General features: G+C 39.2%; 1 protein-coding gene across 7 annotated transcripts in view; it reads left to right on the forward strand.

Annotated features, from left to right (window-relative positions):
- The first annotated feature begins 259 nt into the window (after positions 1 to 259).
- THADA (THADA armadillo repeat containing) overlaps positions 260 to 22,907 on the forward strand; it is a 329,917-nt gene continuing 307,269 nt past the window's right edge. For 5 of the 7 annotated variants that reach the window (XR_005784245.1, XM_040453897.1, XM_040453899.1 and 2 more), the window contains exons 1-11: positions 260 to 384; positions 3,539 to 3,638; positions 3,935 to 4,029; positions 4,745 to 4,875; positions 9,768 to 9,916; positions 10,036 to 10,068; positions 10,340 to 10,388; positions 15,078 to 15,265; positions 18,061 to 18,155; positions 19,108 to 19,328; positions 21,430 to 22,136. Coding sequence is in view for 6 of the 7 variants with exons in the window: in XM_040453897.1 (XP_040309831.1) it covers positions 3,563 to 3,638; positions 3,935 to 4,029; positions 4,745 to 4,875; positions 9,768 to 9,916; positions 10,036 to 10,068; positions 10,340 to 10,388; positions 15,078 to 15,265; positions 18,061 to 18,155; positions 19,108 to 19,328; positions 21,430 to 22,136 (1,744 nt within the window). In the remaining variant the exon portion in view is untranslated. Of the gene's footprint in view, positions 385 to 3,538; positions 3,639 to 3,934; positions 4,030 to 4,744; positions 4,876 to 9,767; positions 9,917 to 10,035; positions 10,069 to 10,339; positions 10,389 to 15,077; positions 15,266 to 18,060; positions 18,156 to 19,107; positions 19,329 to 21,429; positions 22,137 to 22,907 lie in introns of those variants that run through there. The other 2 variants (XM_040453902.1, XM_040453903.1) reach the window with 2 other exon arrangements.

Here is a 22,907-nt window from a genome sequence, read left to right on the forward strand (position 1 = left end):
AGATTGAAGCAAAGATGCTTCCCAGGTGCTCGAGGTCTAGACTGCCCTAAAGCGAATGAAACAGACAGGGTTCCAAACCGCTGAGTTCGCCCCTGGCTTAGAAGGGGTTGCACCGCGCATTCTTTTAAAGTGGCCGTCTACCCAAATCCACTGGGCAACACCCGTTCCCAGTGACATCACGACCGTTCCAGCCTCCTGATTGGAAGAGCTCAGTCATTCAATTCTCGCGATCACTCCTGGTCCAGGTCCCCTTGCTTCCCTCCCATCACCCCTACCCGGTAGTCAACAGACCACGTTGCGGGCCACGGAGATACCGTAGAACCAGAGCAGCTCCGGCACTCATCTAGACGGCTGCGACTCTTCTCAGACGCTCACAAGCAGGAGGTTTGGCTCCCAGGCATTCTGCCAGACCCGCGGTAGCGCGCGACTCTTCAGAGCTCTGCTCGGCCACTTAGCTAGGGCAGCTAGGTGATTCGCACCAATTCCCCCCGTCCTGGGCTATCGCGAGAATTTGGAGGTTTTGGTACTGATTTCCGGTCGCTTACGTCTCCATGGAGACAGCACTTTAACTACTTTTTTTTGATCATCTGTCATTCTCTGGATTCCACGTGGTTCGGAAATTACCCAGGGAATGTGGGTGTAAATGGGAGGAAAGCAGCCGTCAAAGGAAAGCAGCCAGTGGGATTTAGGACTACAATTTGCCGAGCATCTTCTGGCCACTGAAGCAGTGTCATAGGGTGGGCACGGGATTTTCCCTTTTGGGAAGGTCCTGTTCATCAGGACAGACGTTTAGGTATCTGTTGAGCACGCATAAGCACCGAGCCAATTTTTGTGTAGTATTGAGGGTTTCAAGATCAAATCCTGCTGTAAACTTACTCGCCATTCACCAGAAAATAGTCTCCCCAGTTATCTGTCTCTATCCCTTCTTAAGTTTGTGTATTGGTCACTTTCCTAGGAACTGATCCCCATTTATTCCCCTAGATATAATCATGTCACTTTCCAAATTCTTCCCTTGTTGTTGCCATTATGTGTTTATTTTTATTACCATTTTCTGTTAAGTAGTTTTTCACGTTCCATTGCTGTATTGATTTCTTACTTTGCAGATGGACCGTAGTTTTGTTTTTTTTTTAATTTTTTAACGTTTATTTATTTTTGAGACAGAGAGAGACACAGCATGAACGGGGGAGGGGCAGAGAGAGAGGGAGACACAGAATCGGAAGCAAGCTCCAGGCTCTGAGCCATCAGCCCAGAGCCCGACGCGGGGCTCGAACTCGGCGGACCGCGAGATCGTGACCTGAGCTGAAGTCAGACGCTTAACCGACTGAGCCACCCAGGCGCCCCTGGACCGTAGTTTTTTTTAAGGTCAGGACTAACTTGTCATTTAGATATAGAATATATCTGCTGGTGCACTTTTCTGTTGTTAAAGGCATACCTCCCTTCTAGAACATCTCTGACAGTGTTTGTTAGTTAATTCGTTTATTCATCAGATATTTATTAAGCACTGAATATATGCCAGGTACTGTTTTAGGAATTGAGGATTAAAACAGTGGATAAAACAGATTAAAGTTGCTGCCTTCATAGTGTTTATTACTAGGGGAGACAGACAATATACAAATAACCAAGTTACTGCAATTTCAGGTAGTAGTAAGTACTATGAAGAAAATAAGTTAATGGAAATGATCTGTGAATAGGAGTGGTGGCATTTTAGGGACAGTGGTCATGGAAGGCTTCTTACAGGAGGTGGTATTTGAGAAGAGACCTGAAAGATGAGGTGCTAAGATCTTGCAAAGATCAGGTGGAACAGACATTAACAGGCAGAGGTATTAGGAAGGGCACGGTCCCTTAGATGGTTAAGAGAAGATTGATTTGAGATGAAATGCAGAGGAAGGTAGTACCAGATTACTTAGGGCCTTGAGGGCCAAGGTCTGAAGCTAGATTTTATTCTAAGTGTAATTGGAAGCCCTTGGAAAGTTTTAAGCAAGAGAGTAATTATATTTGATGAGAGTTTTAAAAAGACTGTAAAAAGAGGGGACTCTTCAGAAACAAGGGAGAAGAGAGGAGACCAGTTGTGAGGCCATTGCAGGAGTTCAGGTGCAAAGGGTTCATTCTGCTTCTGTTTGGATATTTTCAGAGCTGGGCGATTCTCTGTTAAAAAGGCAGTCCATTCCATAGTTAGACCAGAGAGTTCAGGGAGAGTTCTCCCTGAATCCAGGGAGCTGGATTCAGCCTCCCTGAAGCTTGCACTGACTTTTCCTAATTCTATAGCAAGACAAAAGACATCTCTTTTTCTGACAGTCCTCCAGCAACAGCAGCTGCCTTATGGCACTTGTCCTGTCCTCTTTTCTCCAGACCAAACACCTTTGGTTAACTGAGCTGTTCTCTGAAGGAGGTGCTCTCTAGGCCCTTCAGAAATCTGTTAGTTCCTTGAAAGTTTTATCATTTGTTATGGCTCCTTAAGGGATAGCCACTAGCACTTTACTTGATGCTCCACATGTCACCTGACCTGTGGGGGTGAGCAAGGGATCATGCACTCCCTTGATCAGGCTGACTTATAATGTGGTCTTTAGCAGACCTGTTGTTCTGTTGGCTCACATACTGATTTGTTTCAAATCACATTTGGCTGCTGTCTTGTATTAATGTTTTATGTTTTTTTCTAATAAAAAAATGCAGCATTTTACATTTATTTCTGTTTCGTCTTGCTAAGTTCATTCCAGTTTATCGGGCTGTACTTTAATCCTGATTTCAACATTTAACATGACCTTCCAGCTTTGTAGCTTTTACAAATTCTCTATGTTATGTCCTCCAATGTCTGAATCACAAACATTGCTAAACATGCTAACTGTGCTAAGAAAAGAGCCCTGTGTTGCATTTCCCTAGAGATGCCCAGATGTCATGGTACTATATGTGTGTATTCTTTAGGAACATTTATTCAAACCCATTACGGACCTTGTTAACCAAAACCTTTTTAACTAAAAGCAAATTCTGTTAACCAAAAGCAAACTCACAAGGATAGTATGCAAGTTTCCTTTATCAAATACTCTGCAAAAGTCAAGATACAGTGTGTTATGACATCTCCTGATATGTCCAAGAAGGCACAGAAGTTAGTTGAGCCCAGTTTACTTTTGGAAAAACCATGCTGTTGTTGTTGCTGTCATTACTAAAATGAAGGTTTGCTGTATTTTTAAAATACAAAGACTGGGTCATAATAGGAGTAACTTTGGAAAATAATAAGCTGTTGTTGAGCTTAAATATGTTTTTCTTTTTTGAAGCAGAAATCCTTAGATCAGTGGTTCTCAACCTGGGGCCACTCTGCTCTCCATGGGACATTTGGCAATGCCTGGAGATAGTTTTTGATTGTAATAACTTGGGGGGAGGGGATGCTGCTGGCATCTAATGGGTAGAGGCGAGGAACGTGTTAAACATCCTACAATACATAGACACCCAAAAAGTAGCCAAAAAGTTTCTGGTCCAAAATGCCAATAGTGCTGAGTTCAGAAATCCTGAATTAGACAATGCTTTAAATTCTTCTTTTTTACAGTGTCTACTATTAATTCTATTTAAAATGGGCATAAAGAAGAAGAAAGAAATGCAAGTGACTGCACTGACCATTTGCCATCAAGACCTTGAAACTTTGCGTTGTAAGTGATTTCTGACCTCATTTGTTTATTTCTTTTCTGGGTTGCAGAGTATTTTTATGTCAAGACTCAATATCACACAATGTTCAGACTCTTTCTGTTCAATTTTTCCATGTTCCTTACATTCAGTTTTGCATGTAAAATGATTTCCTAAAAATTTTGTCTTCAGATGAAGTTCTACCTGCTTTTGTTTTCGTTTGGTTTATAAATACTTAGATTTTGCATAATGCGTAGCAAAGGTAAACTTATTTGCATATATTGTTAAATCCTTGAAATGTTTTTGTATGTGTGTTATCTAGCTTTGGCTGATGTGGAAGGAAAGAATCTAGCTTCTTTGCTGTTACATTGTGTACAACTCACAGATGGAGTGTCACAAATCCATTGTGTTAAACAGGTAAGACTGAGTTGATATTCATTGATGCATCTTGAAGAATATCATATCATGCTATTATGAACTTTTAAAATTAACTGACAGTTTTTGGCTCTCGATTTTTAATATCAATGTATCATTAAAAAATAGATTTTTTTTTTTCCTTTTCTGTTCATTGTATAATCTCGTTTTACTCAGGGTATCAATAGAAGCCATATTCAGGCTTCCACTGCCATTGGAGCTGTAAATAGATGGGACATTGAGACAATTGTGCATACCTTTTTTGTGGAGATAAATTTAAAAAAATTCTGAATATTGATCTGAATCTTTAAAACTTTTTAGCAGACACATTAAAAAGTTAATATAAAATATAAAGACTGTCCTTACCAGTAAGTGTTTGAGTATTAGGATTTACCATTTGAACTTGCATAATTTTTTTTGGAAAGCAATTATATATATTTTTGCTTTTTCAATAGTGCCACAGAATTCCTATAACTTGAACCATTAACAAATCTAATTCTTAATAGAGGTGGGTCTGGAGAGTAAAATGGGAGCTGGGGGTATGGGTTAAAAAGTTAAAAAATACTAAAATCAGTGTTTAAATCATTATCCTTAACAATATAGGGTAGGAAATATTTCACATTACATTGAGACTTAAAGAGTGTTTGAAACTGTTACTTTGCTATATATACTTGATATTAGACAAAAGTACCATGACTTTGAATTTTTTGGATTGTAGATTGTGCCTTTACTGGAGAAGGCAGATAAAAATGGCACATGTGATCCCAGTATTCGAAGTTGTTTGGATATTTTAGCAGGAATTTATCTCTCTTTGAGTCTAAAGAATCCCTTGAAGAAAGTCTTGGCAAGGTAAGGACAAAAAGGAAAGGAAGTTAACCATCATAAATGTTCAATCTGAGCAAAAGTAACCAGTATTTAAAGTTCTCCTGGTTTGGTAAAACTGAACTGAAATATGTTACTAGCAATTTCATTTGTATGGTCTCTGTTTTGTGTATGTATTACAACTTTTATAAAATGTAAAAAGGCTTTTTAGGTCAAAGACCTTAATAAAACAGGCTCTAGGCTCGAGTTTACAGACGCTTGGTTTAGTCCATTTATATTTAAAAAAAATTTTTTTTTTCAACGTTTATTTATTTTTGGGATAGAGAGAGACAGAGCATGAACGGGCGAGGGGCAGAGAGAGAGGGAGACACAGAATCGGAAACAGGCTCCAGGCTCTGAGCCATCAGCCCAGAGCCCGACGCGGGGCTCGAACTCACGGACCGCGAGATCATGACCTGGCTGAAGTCGGACGCTTAACCGACTGCGCCACCCAGGCGCCCCTAGTCCATTTATATTAATGCAATTCTTGGTTAAGTTTAAACTGTCATCCTGCTATTTCTTTTTCCTTTATTTTTCCCATTTGTTCTTGGTTTAAGCATATTTTTAATTACAGGTAATACAGAAATATATGCTTAATGTAAAGACTTTAAGCAATACAGAAGTGAACAAAATGAAAAATGAGCCTTCTATTTCCCTCTTTCTGGCCTATCTTACTTTACTTTTTTTTTTTTTTTAAGTTTATTTATTTTTGAGGGAGAGAGGGGCATGTGTGTGTGCAAGCCAAGCTGAGGAGGAGCAGAGAGTAGGCGAGAGAGAATCCCAAGCAGGCTCCACACTGTCAGCACAGAGCCTGATGTGGGGCTCCATCCCATGAACCTGAGCTGAAACTGAGAGTCTGGTACAACTGACTGAGCCATCCAGCCACCCGTATCTTACTTTCTTTAGTAAAGGTCATCGCTTCACATTTTGGTATCTATCTCTTTAGACCTTTCCTTTGGGTTTAATATGTGTATTGTATTTTATTTTAGTTTTCATTTTTTTTTTTTTTACATAAATGTGATTATACTCTACTTATTGCTCTGTAGCTTGTTTTTTCACTAAAGAATGTCTTAGAGGGGTGCCTGGATGGCTCAGTCAGTTAAGCGCCCAACTCTTGGTTTCAGCTCAGGTCATGATCTCACAGTTTGTGAGTTCGAGCCACACATTGGGCTCTGTGCTGACAATGCAGGGCCTGCTTGGGGTTCTCTCTCTCTCTCTCTCTCTCTGTCTCTCTGCCCCTCCCCTGCTTGCTCTCTCTGTCTCTCTCTCAAAAATAAATAAATAAACTTAAAAAAAAAAAAGGAATGTCATAGAGATATTTTCGTATCAGTGTAGTCCTTATTCTTTTTTAAAAATTGTGTTAAAAAACACATAACATAAAATTTGCCGTCTTAACCATTTTTGAGTATTAAGTATATTTACATTGTTGTGCAGTGGATCTCTGGAGCTTTTTCATCTTGCAAAACTGAAAATCTATACCCATTAAACAGCAAATCCCCATTTTCCTTCTCCCTACCACAGTTGTTTCTATGAATTTGATTGCTTTAGTTACCTCAAATAAGTGGAATATTTGTGTCTGTCCCTTTTCGATTGGCTTATTTTACTTAGCATAATATTCTCAAGGTTCATCCATGTTGTAGCATGTGGCAGGATTTTCTTCCTTTTTAAGGTTAAATTATATTTCATTGTCTATACGTACCACATTGTATTCATCCATTCATCTGTTGATAGACATCTGGGTTGCTTCCTCCTCTTGGCTGTTGTGGAGAATGCTGCTGTGAACATGCTGGGTGTGTAAATATCTCTTTGAGATCCTGCTTTCAGTTCTTTTGGATATATACACCCAGAAATAGGACTACTGGATCATATGGTAGTTCTATTTTTAGTTTTCCGAGGAGCCTCCATATTGTTTTCCATAATGTCTTTACTATTTTATGTTCCCACCCAAAGTCCTTATCTTTTCTTACAGCTATATGTATTCCATAATATGGGTATACAAAATTTAATCACTTTCTCACTGATATTTAGTGTTTTGTTTTCATTATTCCAATTTCATTATTCCATGATGCAGTGATATTCTTAATCACGTATATAGTTGTTCTGTGTATTTTCTGAGATAAATTCCTAGAAGTGGAATTTCTTCACCAAAAACATTGCTAATCTGTACTCCCCCTAACAGTGAACCAGAGTGCCAGTGTCTTCATACCTTTATAATGCTGGATAATATCAATCTTTATATCTTTAAAAATCTATTGGGTAAAAAATAGTATTATGTTTTACTTTTCATTTCCCAGATTGCTGAGATTGAATATTTTTTAATATGCACAGTTTGACTGTTTGTGATTACATATCTTTTGTGTGTCTTCTTGTTAGAATGACTTTTTTTCTTACTTAAGTAAATTTATTTAATGTGTCAAAAAGCAAATGATCAGATAGTGGCCAGTTCTAGGGTTTTGGTGAAGCAGTCAACCATGTCATCAAAAATCTTGATGTTTTCCATTTTTCTCCCATGTGTTGGCCATATCTTCCCTCAGAATTACAAGGGACTGTAGCAGTTACAAGCACCTTAGACAGACATGACTGCATCCAGAAAAAAAGTCTTTTCCAACTCTTTTTATTGGAGAGAAAACATTTTGCAGGAGGTCTCAGTAGAGTTCCTATCACTTTGTGTTGTCAAGATTGGGTCATATACCCTCCTTCTGGTTTTAAGAATGGCTGGGAAGCAAGATTCTCACACCTCTGTAGTGGGAGGTGGGTTTTGCCAATGAAAAAGGGCATGTGGGGGGGCCTCCGGGTGGCTCAGTCAGTTAAGCATCCGACTTCAGCTCAGGTCATGATCTCACGGTTTGTGTGTTCAGGCCCCACGCCAGGCTCTGTGCTGACAGTTCAGAGCCTGGAGCCTGCTTCAGATTCTGTGTCTGCCCCTCTTTCTTCCCCCTCCCATGCTCATGCTCTGTCTCTCAATAATAAATAAACGTTAAAATTAAAAAAAAAAAAGGGCATGGGGAATGCCTCCAGGAAGTCAGCAACCACAGAATGTCTTCTTGATTTATAACAGCTTTATATAGATTATGTGGCAAATGTATTCCTTTGATTATAGTGTGTTTGCTTTTTAAAAATTACAAATTATTTTTTTGGTAATCAAATCTACTAATATTTTTCTTTGTATAGATTTCTGAGTTTCATGCCTTGCTTATGTATACTTTTTCTAGGATAAGATCATATAAAATTACATGCTTGTCTTTTAAAATTTATTTCTTTTTTGTTTAATTTTTAAATTCATCTGGAGTTAAGCTTTGAGCGGACCATACGTTAGAGATCCAATTTAGTTTTCTTTTTTGTAATGGGGAGCCACTTATCCCCAAACTTTTGAATAGTCCATCTTTCCCATTTATTTGGAATGCCATTTTATTATGTTCTGTGTTCCTGTATAAACATAGATTTAATTTTAGATTTGTGTCTATTTGTTTACTCACCCATACCACACTTTCATTTCCTATAGTGTGATAATGTAGTTTAATTATATACTGAAGCACGTCATCCCTTTGGTGACCTTTCTTTTTCAGACTATTCCTATTTCTAAATTCTTTTTCTTCTAGAAGAGCTTTAGAACTCTTTAGGCAATTAAAAAAAATTCCTACTTTTTTTTCTAAATTTTTAATGTTTATTTATTTTTGAGAGAGAGAGAGAGAGAGAGAGAGAGAGACAGTGTGAACAGAGGAGGGCAGAGAGAGAGGAAGACACAGAATCTGAAGCAGGTTCCAGGCTCTGAGCTGTCAGCACAGAGCCTGATGCAGGACTCAAACCCATTAATGTCAAGATCATGACTTGAGCTGAAGTCAGAAGCTTAACCGACGGAGCCATGCACGCGCCCCCTAGTGGTTTTGATTTAGATTAATTGAGGTAAAATTGACACAAATTTATCTCTTCAAAAATTTTTTTAAAAATTTGTTTATTTTGAGAGAGAGCATGTGTACGAGCAGGGGAGGGACAGAGAGAGAGAATCCCAAGCAGGCTCTGCACTCCTTGCTGAGCCCAACATAGGGCTCAATCTCACAACCGTGAGATCATGGCCTGAGCCCAGAGCAAGAATCCAACACTTAACCAGCTGGGCCATCCAGGTGCCCCTATTCAGTGAATTTTTATTGACTATCTACTCTATGTCAAATAAATATTCTAGGCATTGGGGATACAGTGAATAAGGCAGTATAGATGGGGGTTACATTCTAAGAGGAAGATTGAAAATAGTCAAATAGTCAAAATATATAGGATTAGATGAAATGAATGTGATTGGGAAAAATAAAGCAGTGATGGGAGATGGGAGCATCAAGGATGGGGTGAAGGTTGCAATTTAAAATATGGTGGTCACTTCAGATATCTTTGCTAAAATGACATTGATAAGGTGATATTTGAGATTGGCCTGAAAGGGACAAGGGAATGATTATTATTGGGTCTATTTGAGGGAGGAGTGTCAGATGGAGGAAATAGCAAGAACAAAGACTTTGTTATATTGTTGCCACAAGGAAGGCCATGCAGCTAGAGCTAAGTCAACAAGGATCAAGATGAGGCTGGAGAGATAGTGGTGGGGCTAGAGTTTGTGGAGTCTTGTAAGTCATTGTCAGCGCTATGGCAACCAACTGGACTGAGATGGACATGTGGGGCAATTTTAAGCAGAAGATTAACACAGTGTTTTTATAATATCACTCTGGCTTCTGTATTGAGGAGGGAAGCAAGATGGAAGCAAGGAGTTCAACAATTGTGGCATGAAGTTAAAATTTTTGCTGTATTTTGAAGATGTAGTCCAGTATTACTTCATTTGTATGATTCCCTTCTACATACTACATGGTTGCTGGGTTTCTAATGCTTGGTTCTTTTTCTAGCTCACTAAATGGCCTACCTGAATTTTTTCTAACTGAGGCTGTACAAAGTTTTACTTCTCGTCTTCAGGAAGAATTGAGTACTACTGATGTGTACTCTTATAGGAAAGTAATTGACAATATATCTTCCTGTATGGAGAACTTTGACGTAGGTAAGCCAGCTCTTTTGTAGTATTTTTTCTATCATTACGTTATTGTTTTTAAACAGTTTTGTTAATGTTAGTTTTGGTCCTGAGGCTCCCTACCAGTGTTAATTTTTTTATTCCCACAGGTAGAGCAGGTGTTAGTAATCTTCTTAAAAATGGTAAGTCCCATTCTTTTATTTTATTCTGAGGGTGTAACTGCTTGTATGAGTCATTTTGGAACTGGTTGTTTTCGGTTTCTTGGCAATGGGTAGAGGTTTGCAGATTACCAACGTACATCACGTCCCTTCCTTTTAAATATTCCTTTTAAATTTCTACTTCTATACCATGATATCACTGTAGGTAATAGTGACTTAAAATATTTTCCTATATTGACATTAAAATTCACAGTTTTAGGTTCTGCTTTGTCATTATATATTCTTTTTGTTTCAGTGCTTCATTTTATGCAGAAGAGTTTAACTGAAATCTCTGAAGAAAATAGGCAAGTAGTATCTGTCTGCTTGTGCATGTGTGCATGAACACTTGTGGTTGTGCATTATCTTTGTACACAGGAAATTTTTAAAAAGTTTCCAGAACATGCTTCATTCCATTCCTCTCTGTTAATATTAGACCTGATTATTTAAATGTATTTTTTAGAGGTTTGATATTTAATTAAAAAAATTTTTTTTCCCCAACGTTTACTTATTTTTGGGACAGAGAGAGACAGAGCATGAACGGGGGAGGGGCAGAGAGAGAGGGAGACACAGAATCGGAAACAGGCTCCAGGCTCTGAGCCATCAGCCCAGAGCCCGACGCGGGGCTCGAACTCCCGGACCGCGAGATCGTGACCTGGCTGAAGTCGGACGCTCAACCGACTGCACCACCCAGGCGCCCCTTGATATTTAATTTAAAAAATCAGAAAGGGGCACCTGTGTGGCTCAGTCAGCTAAACGTCCAACTCTTTTTTTTTTTTTTTTTTTTAATTTTTTTTTTCAACGTTTATTTATTTTGGGGACAGAGAGAGACAGAGCATGAACGGGGGAGGGGCAGAGAGAGAGGGAGACACAGAATCGGAAACAGGCTCCAGGCTCTGAGCCATCAGCTCAGAGCCCGACGCGGGGCTCGAACTCACGGACCGCGAGATTGTGACCTGGCTGAAGTCGGACACTTAACCAACTGCGCCACCCAGGCGCCCCTAAACGTCCAACTCTTGATTTCGACTTAGGTCGTGATCTCACAGTTTGTGAGATTGAGCCCCTCATCGGGTTCTGTGCTGACAGTGTGGAGCCTGCTTGAGATTCTCTCTCTCCCTCTTTCTCTCCTTCCCCCTACCCTCAAAATAAATAAATCAACTTAAAAAAATCAAATAAATTTTTAGGAGAATATGAGCAAGAGTTCCTTCCTCCCTGAGTGTTCCTTACTCATAGCGTCTGTTCTTTTATAAATGAAACATCCTGTTATTTTTCTGGGGATATTAATGATAGGGTTTTGTTTTGTTTTGTTTTTAAACATAGTTTTCTTACCTTTGCATAGTCCTAGTTCTTTTATGTTGCTATTTTTTTTCTGTTTGATGCTTTTGGTCACTTCACTATATGAAACTGGAAGCTTTCTTTAGAAGTCTGGTGAGGGGCACCTGGGTGGCGCAGTCGGTTAAGCGTCCGACTTCAGCCAGGTCACGATCTCGCGGTCCGTGAGTTTGAGCCCCGCGTCGGGCTCTGGGCTGATGGCTCAGAGCCTGGAGCCTGTTTCTGATTCTGTGTCTCCCTCTCTCTCTGCCCCTCCCCCATTCGTGCTCTGTCTCTCTCTGTCCCAAAAATAAAATAAACGTTGAAAAAAAAAAAATTTAGAAGTCTGGTGATTTTTAGCCTAGTGCTCATATTTAAGGATGGGGCACTGAGAGTTGATTTGAAACTGTATATGGGTAGGGTTGATGGCAGGTTTTATTGTAGGCTAGTTTAGCTAGGCTATTTCTTTGGAAAACCTCCGATGTCAATATCTTTAGGTCTTTTTGCATGGGTAGTGGATTCACCATGGAACCAAACCGTTGACTTAATCTTCTGGTTGCTGAGGGAGTGAAAAACGCTGAGGTCATGGCGTTTGGCATTCATTGTTCATATATTTGCCTAATTCGCTTGTTTGCAATCTGGTGTTGCTTTACCTTCCCTAGAGGTAAGCCACTTGTTTGCTGGTTCTTACTCTCCTTCAACAGACTTGTAGCCCGTCTTCTTATTTTCAGCCCTACGTTTATTTCCACATCAAGGAGTCCTGGTGCCAAGTTTCTTATCCTTTTGAGGCTGCAAATCAGGTCGTTTTGGGGATTATTCCCTGGCCTAGTATTTACTTTTGTTGATTCTGCTAAGTTAGTTATTATCTATCTGCTCTGTGGCTTCCAAAGGCTTATTGTTATTGTCTTGTTGTCTATTTGTTGCCCTTGTGTATTTATGTCTTTTTATGTGGTTGGTTTACTGAGGTTCTGGCAGGGAATAGAGGTAATATATGTGTGCTATTCTTTTTTTTTTTTTTAATTAATTTTTATTTTAATTCCAGTATACTTAACATACAGTGTTATATTAGTTTCAGGCTATTAGAGTGATTCAACAATTCTATACATTACCCAGTTCTTCTCACCATAAGTGTAGTCTTTAATCCCCTTCACCTATTTCACCCCTCCCCTCACCAACCTCCCCCCTGGTAACCATCTGTTTGTTCTCTATAGTTAATAGTCTTTTTTAATTTGTCTCTTTTTTCTTTGTTCATTTGTTTTGTTTCTTAAATTCCATATATGAGTAAAATGCTATGGTATTTGCCTTTCTCTGACTGCCTTATTTAGCATTATACCTTCTAGATCTATCCATGTTGCAAATGGCAACATTTTGTTCTTTTTTATGGCTGAATAATTTTCCATTGTATGCATGTGTGTGTGTATGTATATATGTGTATATATCACATCTTCTTTATCCATTCATCTATCAGTGGACACTTGGGTTGCTTCTGTATCTTGGGTATCATAAATCATGCTGCAGTAAACATAAGGATGCATATGTCTTTTCAAATTAGTGTTTTCATATTCTTTGGGTAAATACCCAGTAGTGGAATTACTGGATCATATGGTGATTCTATTTTTAATTTTTTGAGGAAACTCCACACTGTTTTCTGCAGTGGCTGCACCAGTTTGTATTCCCACCAACAGTGCACGAGGGTTCCTTTTTCTCCACACCTTCACCAGCACTTGCTGTTTCCGGTGTTTTTGATTTTAGCCTCTGTGTGCCATCTTTCACCCAAGGTCTCCTTTTGCCTTGCCAGGAGTGCCTTCTCTGTCTCCTTTTAGGTTCTTCCTCTGCTCATCTCTTGAATATGGGTTCTTTCCTTGTTATTCTATTTGTTCTTACTGCTTAATACCATCTACCTCCTTGGTGTTAGGCACCTGCTAATATTCAAGATTCCCACATTTCTCACTCCAAGTTAGATCTCTTCCCTGAAGTGGTGGCTTCATATAGTCACTTGCCTCCTGGACATCTCAACTGGGATGTTTTATAGGTGTCTCACATTCAGTGTGTCCAAAAGAAAATTCACTACCTTTTTACCCCCACCCACTAATAACTTCTATTCTTCTTTCTGTATCTTTGAATTTGCCTATCCTGGATACGTCACGCAAACAGAATACCATTTTTATTTTTTTGTGTGTTTTCAGGGTTAATCCATATTGTGCCATGTATTAGAGTTTTATTTCTTTTTGGCTGAATACAGCATTCCATTGTATGTATATACCACATTTTGTTTATCCATTCATCTGTTGATGGACAGCTGGGTTGTTTCTTCTACCTTTTGGCTAATAAACATTTGGCTGCTATAAACATTGTTATGCAAATATCTGTTTGAGTCTCTACTTTCAGAATTAGTGGATTATATGGTAATTAGTAAAATTAGTGGATCATATGGTAATCTAGTGTTTAACTTTCTGGGGGACCTTAGACTGTTTTCCCTGACTTGTGTTTTAATATCATCACTCTGTGTTCTGCTGTGTTGAGAATAGACTGAGGGTGGGTCAAGGATAGAAGCTGGGGGACCAGTTAGGAGGCCACTGCAGTAATCCAAGGGAGAGACAAGAGTGACTCAGGCCAGGAGTAGCAGTGGAGGTGGTCTGATTCTGTATTTTGAAGGTAGGACGAACAAGATTTTCTTACAGATGGGATGGGGAGGAGGAAGTCAAGGATAGTCACAGGGTTTTTGTAGGATAGAGATCCTAGCAGGTGTAGCAGGTTTGGAGTTGAAGATGAGTTCATGTAGTTGGAGATGTCTGTTAGACATCCAAGGAAAGATATTGAATAGAAAGTTGCATATACAAGTCTGGAATTAGAAAGAGAGGTCTAACCTGGAGATAAAAATTGGGGAATTGTCAGCATATAGATTATAATTTAAAGTTTATGAGCTGGATGAGATCAGCATCAAGGGAACAAAGTAGCTGGAGAGGGGGACTAAAGACTGAGTTGTGGGGGCACCTGGGTGGCTCAGTCGGTTGGGCGTCCGACTTCGGCTCAGGTCACGATCTCGCGGTCCATGAGTTCGAGCCCCGCGTCGGGCTCTGGGCTGATGGCTCAGAGCCTGGAGCCTGCTTCCAATTCTGTGTCTCCCTCTCTCTGCCCCTCCCCTGTTCATGCTCTGTCTCTCTCTGTCTCAAAAATAAATAAAAATGTTTAAAAAAAAAAAAAAAGACTGAGTTGTGGAGAGCTATAACATAAAGAGCTTGGAGAGAAGATGATGAACTAGCCAAGGTGTCTAGGAAGGAGCGATGGTGAAGTAGGAGAAAGTGGAGGAGAGCCTGGTGTCTTGGAAGCCAGGTGAAGAGAGCGTACCAAGGTTAAGGGAGTGTTCAAGTTATGAAATTGTGGCATTAATTCTGGATCTGCTACTCTAATCCAGAATTCTGGATTCTGCTACTCTAAAAGGAGAGAAATGAGGTTGGTCATTGGCTGAGAAGGAGGGAAATGTTGAGGTAAGAGTGTTGAAAGTTTGTAGTAAATGTCCATAGAATTGGAATGTTTATGGGAGTGGAACAGAGAGGTATGAATGTCTATTATAACCTAAAATGAATTTTGGCCCTTTGATTGAGGAATGTTTTTTATCGAGGGATGGAAATGGTGACATTTTCGTGTGACTTTTCTTTTGTAATAACGTCTCTTCTTCGTTATAGAAAATTTGCCGGAAATCATATTGTTCAGACGCAGTTGATGAATGACTTGTCGGTAGGCACTAGAGTTTCTGTGATGTTGGTACAGAAAATACAAGACTTTCAAACACTTCATGTGAGGATTTCCAGTTCCCCTACATGGCAAAGTATGTGTGGATTGCTGAGTATTTTCACCAAGTTTTTAATTGATGGTAAGTGTAAAACCGTAAAAATGGTGATTATAATTGAGTGTCGTTCAGCTTACGCTAATAATGGTATGAAATGTTTGATACTTAAATGACATGTAGAACTACTTCTCCCCTAGCCCCTTAAAGTGGGGAGGCCCTGGATTATGAGGTTTTAATGCTTTTTCTTTCAAATGTACCAGTTCTCCAAGGGGTAATGTTGAAGGACTTTTCTAAATGTGTGTATGTGTATTGTAAAGAAGGAAATCTGACAGTCTTAGTGTTGAAAAGCCAGAGACTTTAAGTGGCAAAAGAAAATTCTTGAGAAGAATAGATTTCCAAATTTGGAAGGAAAATCTGGAAAGGTAAATGTAATCTGTACATTTCTCCTCAGCAGTAGGTATTATCCTCAAGTAATGATAGTAATCCTTGTGGGGCCATTCATCATTCCCCTTTGTATCTCTCATATGTTGCTTTTCTTTATATGAACTGTGCCACTGGAAACCAAATAGTTAATGAGAGGAAGTCTGTCTTTATAAAAGTATTTCAAATAATAAATTAAGATGAAATGGTAGAATATCACCATTTTGTAACCCCCAATGAATTGACGTAGGCATTAAGCATCATCAACTGCTAACTTTACAGAACAGACAACCAGACGATATATACCCCTTAGATCTAGTCTTGGTTTCACCACCTGTACTTTTCCCAAAGTGACTGAACTTGAGACCAATCTCTAGGTCACCTGCCAGTTTACAGCAATTGTAGAAGAGAGAAGAACGTGTGGAATTGCATCAGGACTAAACAAACCCACATCTAGATTGTGGGAAATGCTGCAGGTCAAAGGCCAGCATTCTTGAATAGAGAAATTGTTATGCAATGAAAGGGGTAGAGAGGGCACCTGTAGATTAAAATGCATTTAAAAAATACATCACGGTTTTAAAAAAATGGACGGGATGCACATTTGATTAATAAAACCATCTGAAAAGAAGAAAGCCATTACTGTGAAAGTCACAATAATGCTTACTCAGGGTGAGAGAAGGGGATTGTGGTTGAGATGAGGCACGTGGATGAGCCTTCCGGGCAGGGTGTCTGAGTCCTGCTTCTTGCTTTTGGCGGTAGGTACAAGGGTGTTCATTTCAGTTAATTCATTAAGCTGTGCCCTTGTTTTGGGTGTTTTCCTATATCAGTGTTTTATATTACAATAAGATTAACAAAAAAAAAAAATGATACTTATCGTGTTCACAAAAAGTTAAATTACTTTTTCACTTTTATCTCTCATTCTATATGATCATGTATGCATAAATATTAATGAAAAAATTAATGAATTGGTTCAGATGTTTCATTTGTTTTTTTTAAATTTTTTTCATGTTTATTTACTGTGAGAGAGAGAGACAGAGAAAGAGAGAGAGACAGAGTGTGAGCAGGGGAGGGTCAGAGAGAGAGGGAGACACAGAATCCGAAGCAAGCTCCAGGCTCTGAGCTATAAGCACAGAGCCCGATGCGGGGCTCGAACTCACAAACCGCGAGATCATGACCTGAGCCGGAGTCCTACGCTTAACTGACAGAGCCACCCAGGCGCCCCGGATATTTGCTTTTTAAAAGAGGAATTTGTTATAGGATGGGTAAAACACAGAGAAGGCCTGATTTTAATAAGAGGTAGCCCCTTTTCTGAACCGTCGATGGGACCTCTTCATTGCTGTTCTTCCCCAGGATTTTAAAATTTCATGTATTAGTAAAATGTTCAGCTGCAAGTAACAGAAAACCAAACTTCAGGCACTTCAGGCACTTAAGCAAATATGCCTCCCTCGTCCCCACATAACTTCAAGTTCCGAGGCAGGTGATCCTGAACTGTATGCAGTCTAGGACCCAAACATTTCTGCCTTTCTGCTCTGCCATCTTCAGCATGTTGGCTTTTACTCACGTTTTTTGCTTCCTGGTTGCCATTTGACTGCTGTAGCTCCAGACATTATGTCTATGTTCACGGCCGGAAGGAGGGCCAGTTGCATCCTTACCTTTAATCAGGAAAAACAAAAGTTCCCAAGTACCTGCTTCTATCCCATTGGCCTGAACCCTCACGTGGCTACCTTTACTTGCAGGCAAGATTGAGGAAGCAAGTGTCCCGCCTTTGGCTGAGTACATGGATGCCCCAATCAAAGTCACAGTTCTGTTAGCAGGGATAAAGGGCACAGTGGATATTTAGTAGGTAGTTTATGGTAGGCATTTTTGAGTCTTAGCCCCGGTTGAATAATTTACCATATTTGGTAAACTTTATTACAAACCAGAGGTTAATAGAAAACAAAGAGAAAATAGCAAGTCAAGATTGGTTGCATTGGGTACATGCCAATGATAGCAGAGCTTTCAGTTAGCACTGATGCAGGCTCTTTACACAAGCCCCGAAATCACTTTAAGAAAGAGTAATGCATGTGGGGGTTGGGCTGGAGAGGCCTCAGTGCAGGGAAGAGAGTGAGCGGTATTGCTGCTAGATGTGCTGCGGGGAGAGGAAGGGAGAGTGGGTGTTAGTGGAGAGAGGAAGGAATCACGTTTATTAAGTCTTTATGTGCTGGGCATAAAAGTCTTATGTTCGTTATGCATTTAAAGCTTAAAATAATTGTCAGATAGGAGTTATATTTTCCCATATTACAGAAGAGAAAGCTGTGTCCCTGGGAGGTGAAGTAACTTGCCCAAGTCCTATTTACCTAGGATGTGGTCATGCTAGAAATTGCACCCAGGACTCTCTGTCCCTGCAGCGTGTGCTTTTTCCACTGTACCAGAATATCCATTGTCATTTAATCCACACTCTCTACTTTTTTACCAAATAGATCACCTTTTACAGACAATTCAGAGTACATCTGGATTAGCTGTTATTCTTTTTATTAAGGCTATGTTTCACCCACCTGAAGAGATTCCTGATTTGGTGAGTGCATCTCCTTTGTAGAATTGTATACTCCATTGATAATTAGACACATGTTTTAAAAATATTTTTAAAGACATGAATTAAAAATTTCTTTCTGCATAGTATAATCTTTCTGATGATCTTTTTCTCTTATAGTAAGAGACAGTCCAAAAATGCAGAAAAAGCAGAAAGAAGACCAGAGTAGTCACCTGTAAATCCACCTCCTAAAGATAATCACTATCAACATTTTTAGGGGTGCCTCTTCATGTTTCTAGTGCTGTTTGTTCAGTTCCATCTCTCAGTGTTATAAAAGATATTTATAATATTAAAATTATGCAGAGATTAATATATACATACATGAAGTCCTAACTTTTTGATAAGTATGTCCTTTTTATTAAGAATAACCCAAATATTGAACTTTAGACTGGAAGCATGTGAGAATCAATTTTTCGGTGAATTTGATTACATGGAAAATGTAATTTGATAGTTTGCGCGCTAATCCTTATATTTAGTACTAGCAGGGTTTTCTTCCCTTACTCTGTTATCTAGAAACTTATTTTAGTTGTTTACCTGACTTTATGCAAAGCAGCTGTTTACCTGACGTTATACAAAATAGATGTGTACTCTTCGATGAGATCACACAAAGTATTTACCATTGGATAAAATTTAATAATTTGATTTCTCATATCACCTCTAAAAAGTGTTAAGGTCATTCACCTGCAGGGGATGATATGTTTTGCTCCACTAGTACATTCAAACCAGCAAAATGGTTCACGTACTTAGAATTCTTAATCCAAAGCTTAATTTTTTCCCTTTTGGTAATAATAACTTTAACACTTGTGGCTTCTCATCTTTAGGTTCAGTTATTTTTCCTAGGATGTTTCAGGGGAAAGGGAATTTTGGATGTACATCTTGAAATATCTGTACAGTTTTAGAGGCTTTGTAACATGTTAGCTCTGTTATGTTTTTCCAGATTAGTAGTTTGCTTCTCCGTTCAGTGGACTGTACCAGCATCCCTGACTGGTTTTTGAACTGCTGCAGGAGCCTTTGTTGTGCTGATGTCTCGCAGTCAACTCTCTTATTCCTGTGTCAAGGGACACTCACCATGTTGGACTGGCAGAATGGAAGGATGGGCCCAAGCGGGGAGGCCCTGCTCTTGAATATCGTCCATGTATTGTTCACCTTGAGTTCACAGTGAGTTTTCATGCTGTTGTCTCATATTTTCTTCTGCTTGCCAGACATTTAAAAGATGGCGACTGAACCTGCATACTTAGTAGTTCAATGCAAAGTGCTCAGGATAATCCTGAATTGAAAGGGTGATATATGTAGGCAATGAAGCGGGTATGAAAGAAGATGAGATGAGAGAGAGTTACAGAAATTACTAGGGCAGGTGAACCTGTACTGAACATTTTTTTTTTTTAATGTTTATTTATTTTTGAGAGAACACGAAACGGGGAGGAGCAGAGAGAGAGAAGGGGACAGGATCTGAAGTGGGCTCTGTGCTGACAGCAGAAAGCCTGATGTGGGGCTTTAACTCATCAACTGTGAGATCGTGACCTGAGCCAAAGTCAGAGGCTTACCCAGCCGCCCCTGTATTGAACATTTCTAATACTAATGTTAATGTTTAGTCTCTAATGGTAGCATTTAAAAAAAAATTTTTTTTTTTACATTTTATTTATTTTTGAGAAACAGAGTGAGACAAAGCGTGAGCGGGGGAGGGGCAGAGAGAGAAGGAGACACAGAATCTGAAGCAGGCTCCAGGCTCTGAGCAAGCAGTCAGCACAGAGCCCGATGTGGGGCTTGAACCCACAAACTGTGAGATCATGACCTGAGCCGAAGTCGGACGCTCAACCGACTGAGCCACCCAGGCGCCCCTAATGCTAGCATTTTTAAAAAACTATGAAAATTTTTATATGGATAGTGCTTTGGCGTTTATGAACAACGTCAACATAGGTAATTCAGTATGAGCTTCATATGTCTTGATAGATAGGATAGGAAATCAGATGTGTTGTGTGGAAAAAGTGAAGTCAGAAAAGTAAATGCTAAAACCTAAGAGTGTATTGCTAATAAGCACCTGAGCCAGAATTGTAACCAGTTCTTTTGACTTCACTGGATTGTGTTTTGTGGGTTTTTTGGGTGTTTTTTTCATAATGCCTGAAAGTGATCGTGTGCTTAAAATATCAAACCATCGATACAGCTTGATAGTAGTGAACATGTAGGTAAAGGAAAAAAAGCACAATGTTCTAAAATAATTTTTTAAAATAATGATATAAATATAATATAAAATCATTTAAATTATAAAAAATATTTTTTATTGTGGTGTTATATAACAGCTCTATTGAGATATAATTTATATACCATAAAAGTCACTTATTTAAAGTGTGTAATTCAGTTTTGTTTCAGTAGATTCACAGGGTTGTACAACTATCACTGCAGTCAATTCTGGAATATTTTTATTACTCTCAAAAGAAACCCCATTCCCCCTAACTTTCTCCAGCCCTAACCCCTCACTATGTTTTATTTTTATTTTTATTTTTTTTATTTTTTTTTTTTAATTTTTTTCCCCAACGTTTATTTATTTTTGGGACAGAGAGAGACAGAGCATGAACAGGGGAGGGGCAGAGAGAGAGGGAGACACAGAATGGGAAACAGGCTCCAGGCTCTGAGCCATCAGCCCAGAGCCCGACGCGGGGCTCGAACTCACAGACCGCGAGATCGTGACCTGGCTGAAGTCGGACGCTTAACCGACTGCGCCACCCAGGCGCCCCAACCCCTCACTATGTTTTAAAATGCTTGTGAAACCATCATCAGAATAAAGTAATGAACATTTCTATCATTCCCAAACGTTTCCTTAATCTTTTTTTGGATTATTTCTTTTCTTTATTATTACTATTATTATTATTATTATTATTTTAGGGAGAGAGAAAGAGAGAGAGTGTGAGCGGGGGAGAGGGGCAGAGGGAGAGAGAGAATCTTAAGCAGGCTCCATGCTCAGCATGGAGCCCGACATGGGACTTGATCCCACGACCCTGGGATCATGACCTGAATTGAAATCAAGAGATGGATGCTCAACCGACTGAGCCATCCAGGTGCCCCTGGATTATTACTATAAGGTGGAAAGACTAATTTATAAATTTGAGTCTATTTTGGCCTTGTTTTTAATTTTTGTTGTAAATTTAATAATGATTGAATTTTCTGGTCATTCTTTGTCTTTATATTTTTAAAATTTAAATGGTTATAAAATGAAATTTCTTTTACTAGTCAGTTAATAATAACACGGCTCATTTTTCTTCAGGATCAAGGAATCAACTCTGGAATTGTTTTTCTCTAGAATTTTGGCATCTTGGACTAATTCAGCCATACATGTCCTTGAATCAAGTTCCCCAAGCCTAAAGGACAGTCTGAATGGGAATTCAAGCATAGTTGGGAAACTTTTGGAATATGTCTATACCCACTGGGAACATCCATTGGATGCTTTGAGACACCAAACCAAAATTATATTCAGAAATGTTCTCCAAATACACCAGCTCACTAAAGAAAAATCAGACTCAGAAGCATCAGGTTTGGCTGCCGATCGTTTCATTTGTGAATTGACAGAGAGTCTTTTGCGACTGGAATGGCATGTTAAAGGGAAATACATGTGTCTTGGTTGTTTAGTAGATTATACAGGAATTGGACATATTTTGGCACTAGCCAAAACTATTCCATCACAAATCTTAGAGGTGATGGGAGACCAGTCATTGGTACCTTATGCAAGTGACCTCTTGGAGACCATGTTCAGAAGTCACAAGAGTCATTTGAAGTCCCAGGCTGTTGACAGTACGTGGATTGATGAGTGGCATGAGACTTGGGTTTCTCCTCTCCTTTTTATACTGTGTGAAGGAAATCTGGACCAGAAATCTTACGTGATCGATTATTACTTGCCAAAATTGTTGAATTGCAGCCCCGAAAGCTTAAGCTACATGGTAAAGATTCTTCAGTCTTCTGCTGATGCTAAAAGTGGTAAGATGAACCATTCTTTTAGTAATTTCTAGTTAAGAAAGGGTAGGTACCTTGGTAGATGTGGACGATATTCACATTTCAATATTACCACTTCCATAAATTGCAAAAGAGGACATCAATGATAGAGATTTCAGATTGAAATGAATGTTCCTGTCCTGAGTGGAATAGAATTTTTTTGGCTTAAGTCATTTCTATAAGCTAAAGATTGATTTCAGTTATGAGTATAAGGTTCCCTTTATTACTAGTTTTTTTTTTAAGTCTTTTTTTTTTTTTTTTTTAGTTTATTTATTTATTTTGAGAGTGGAGTGGGGCAGAGCGAGAGGGGGAGAGAGGATCCCAAGCAGGCTCTGCACTGTCAACTCAGAGCTGGATGCGGGGTTCGATCTCAGGAATTGTGAGATCCTGATCTGGGCCAAAATCAAGAGTCAGATGTTTAACTGACTGAACCATCCATGCTGCCCGCCCCCCCTCCTCCCCCCTTATTACTAGTTTTATCTCATTTTACTGAGTTGTTATTTGTTAGGTTGTCAGACTGGAATAAAAGTGAGTGTTTTATATAAGTTCCTTATTCTAGTGATTGAAACAGTAATTAAGTATTGTTTTAGGCAAGGATGAAGACAGATTAAGTTGACAGTAGCAAGTTTTTGTCTCTGGGAAAGAGAAAAAAATATGTAGAACATGTGTGACCTCAAGAAACAGCCATCTGTAGTCAATTAGAATAGGGGTAAACATTCCATTGAAACTCAGTAACCTGGAAGGAAGTACTACATT

The sequence above is a fragment of the Herpailurus yagouaroundi genome, unplaced genomic scaffold (assembly GCF_014898765.1).
Source record: "Herpailurus yagouaroundi ecotype Mexico unplaced genomic scaffold, PumYag 210, whole genome shotgun sequence".
Lineage (NCBI taxonomy): Eukaryota > Metazoa > Chordata > Mammalia > Carnivora > Felidae > Herpailurus > Herpailurus yagouaroundi.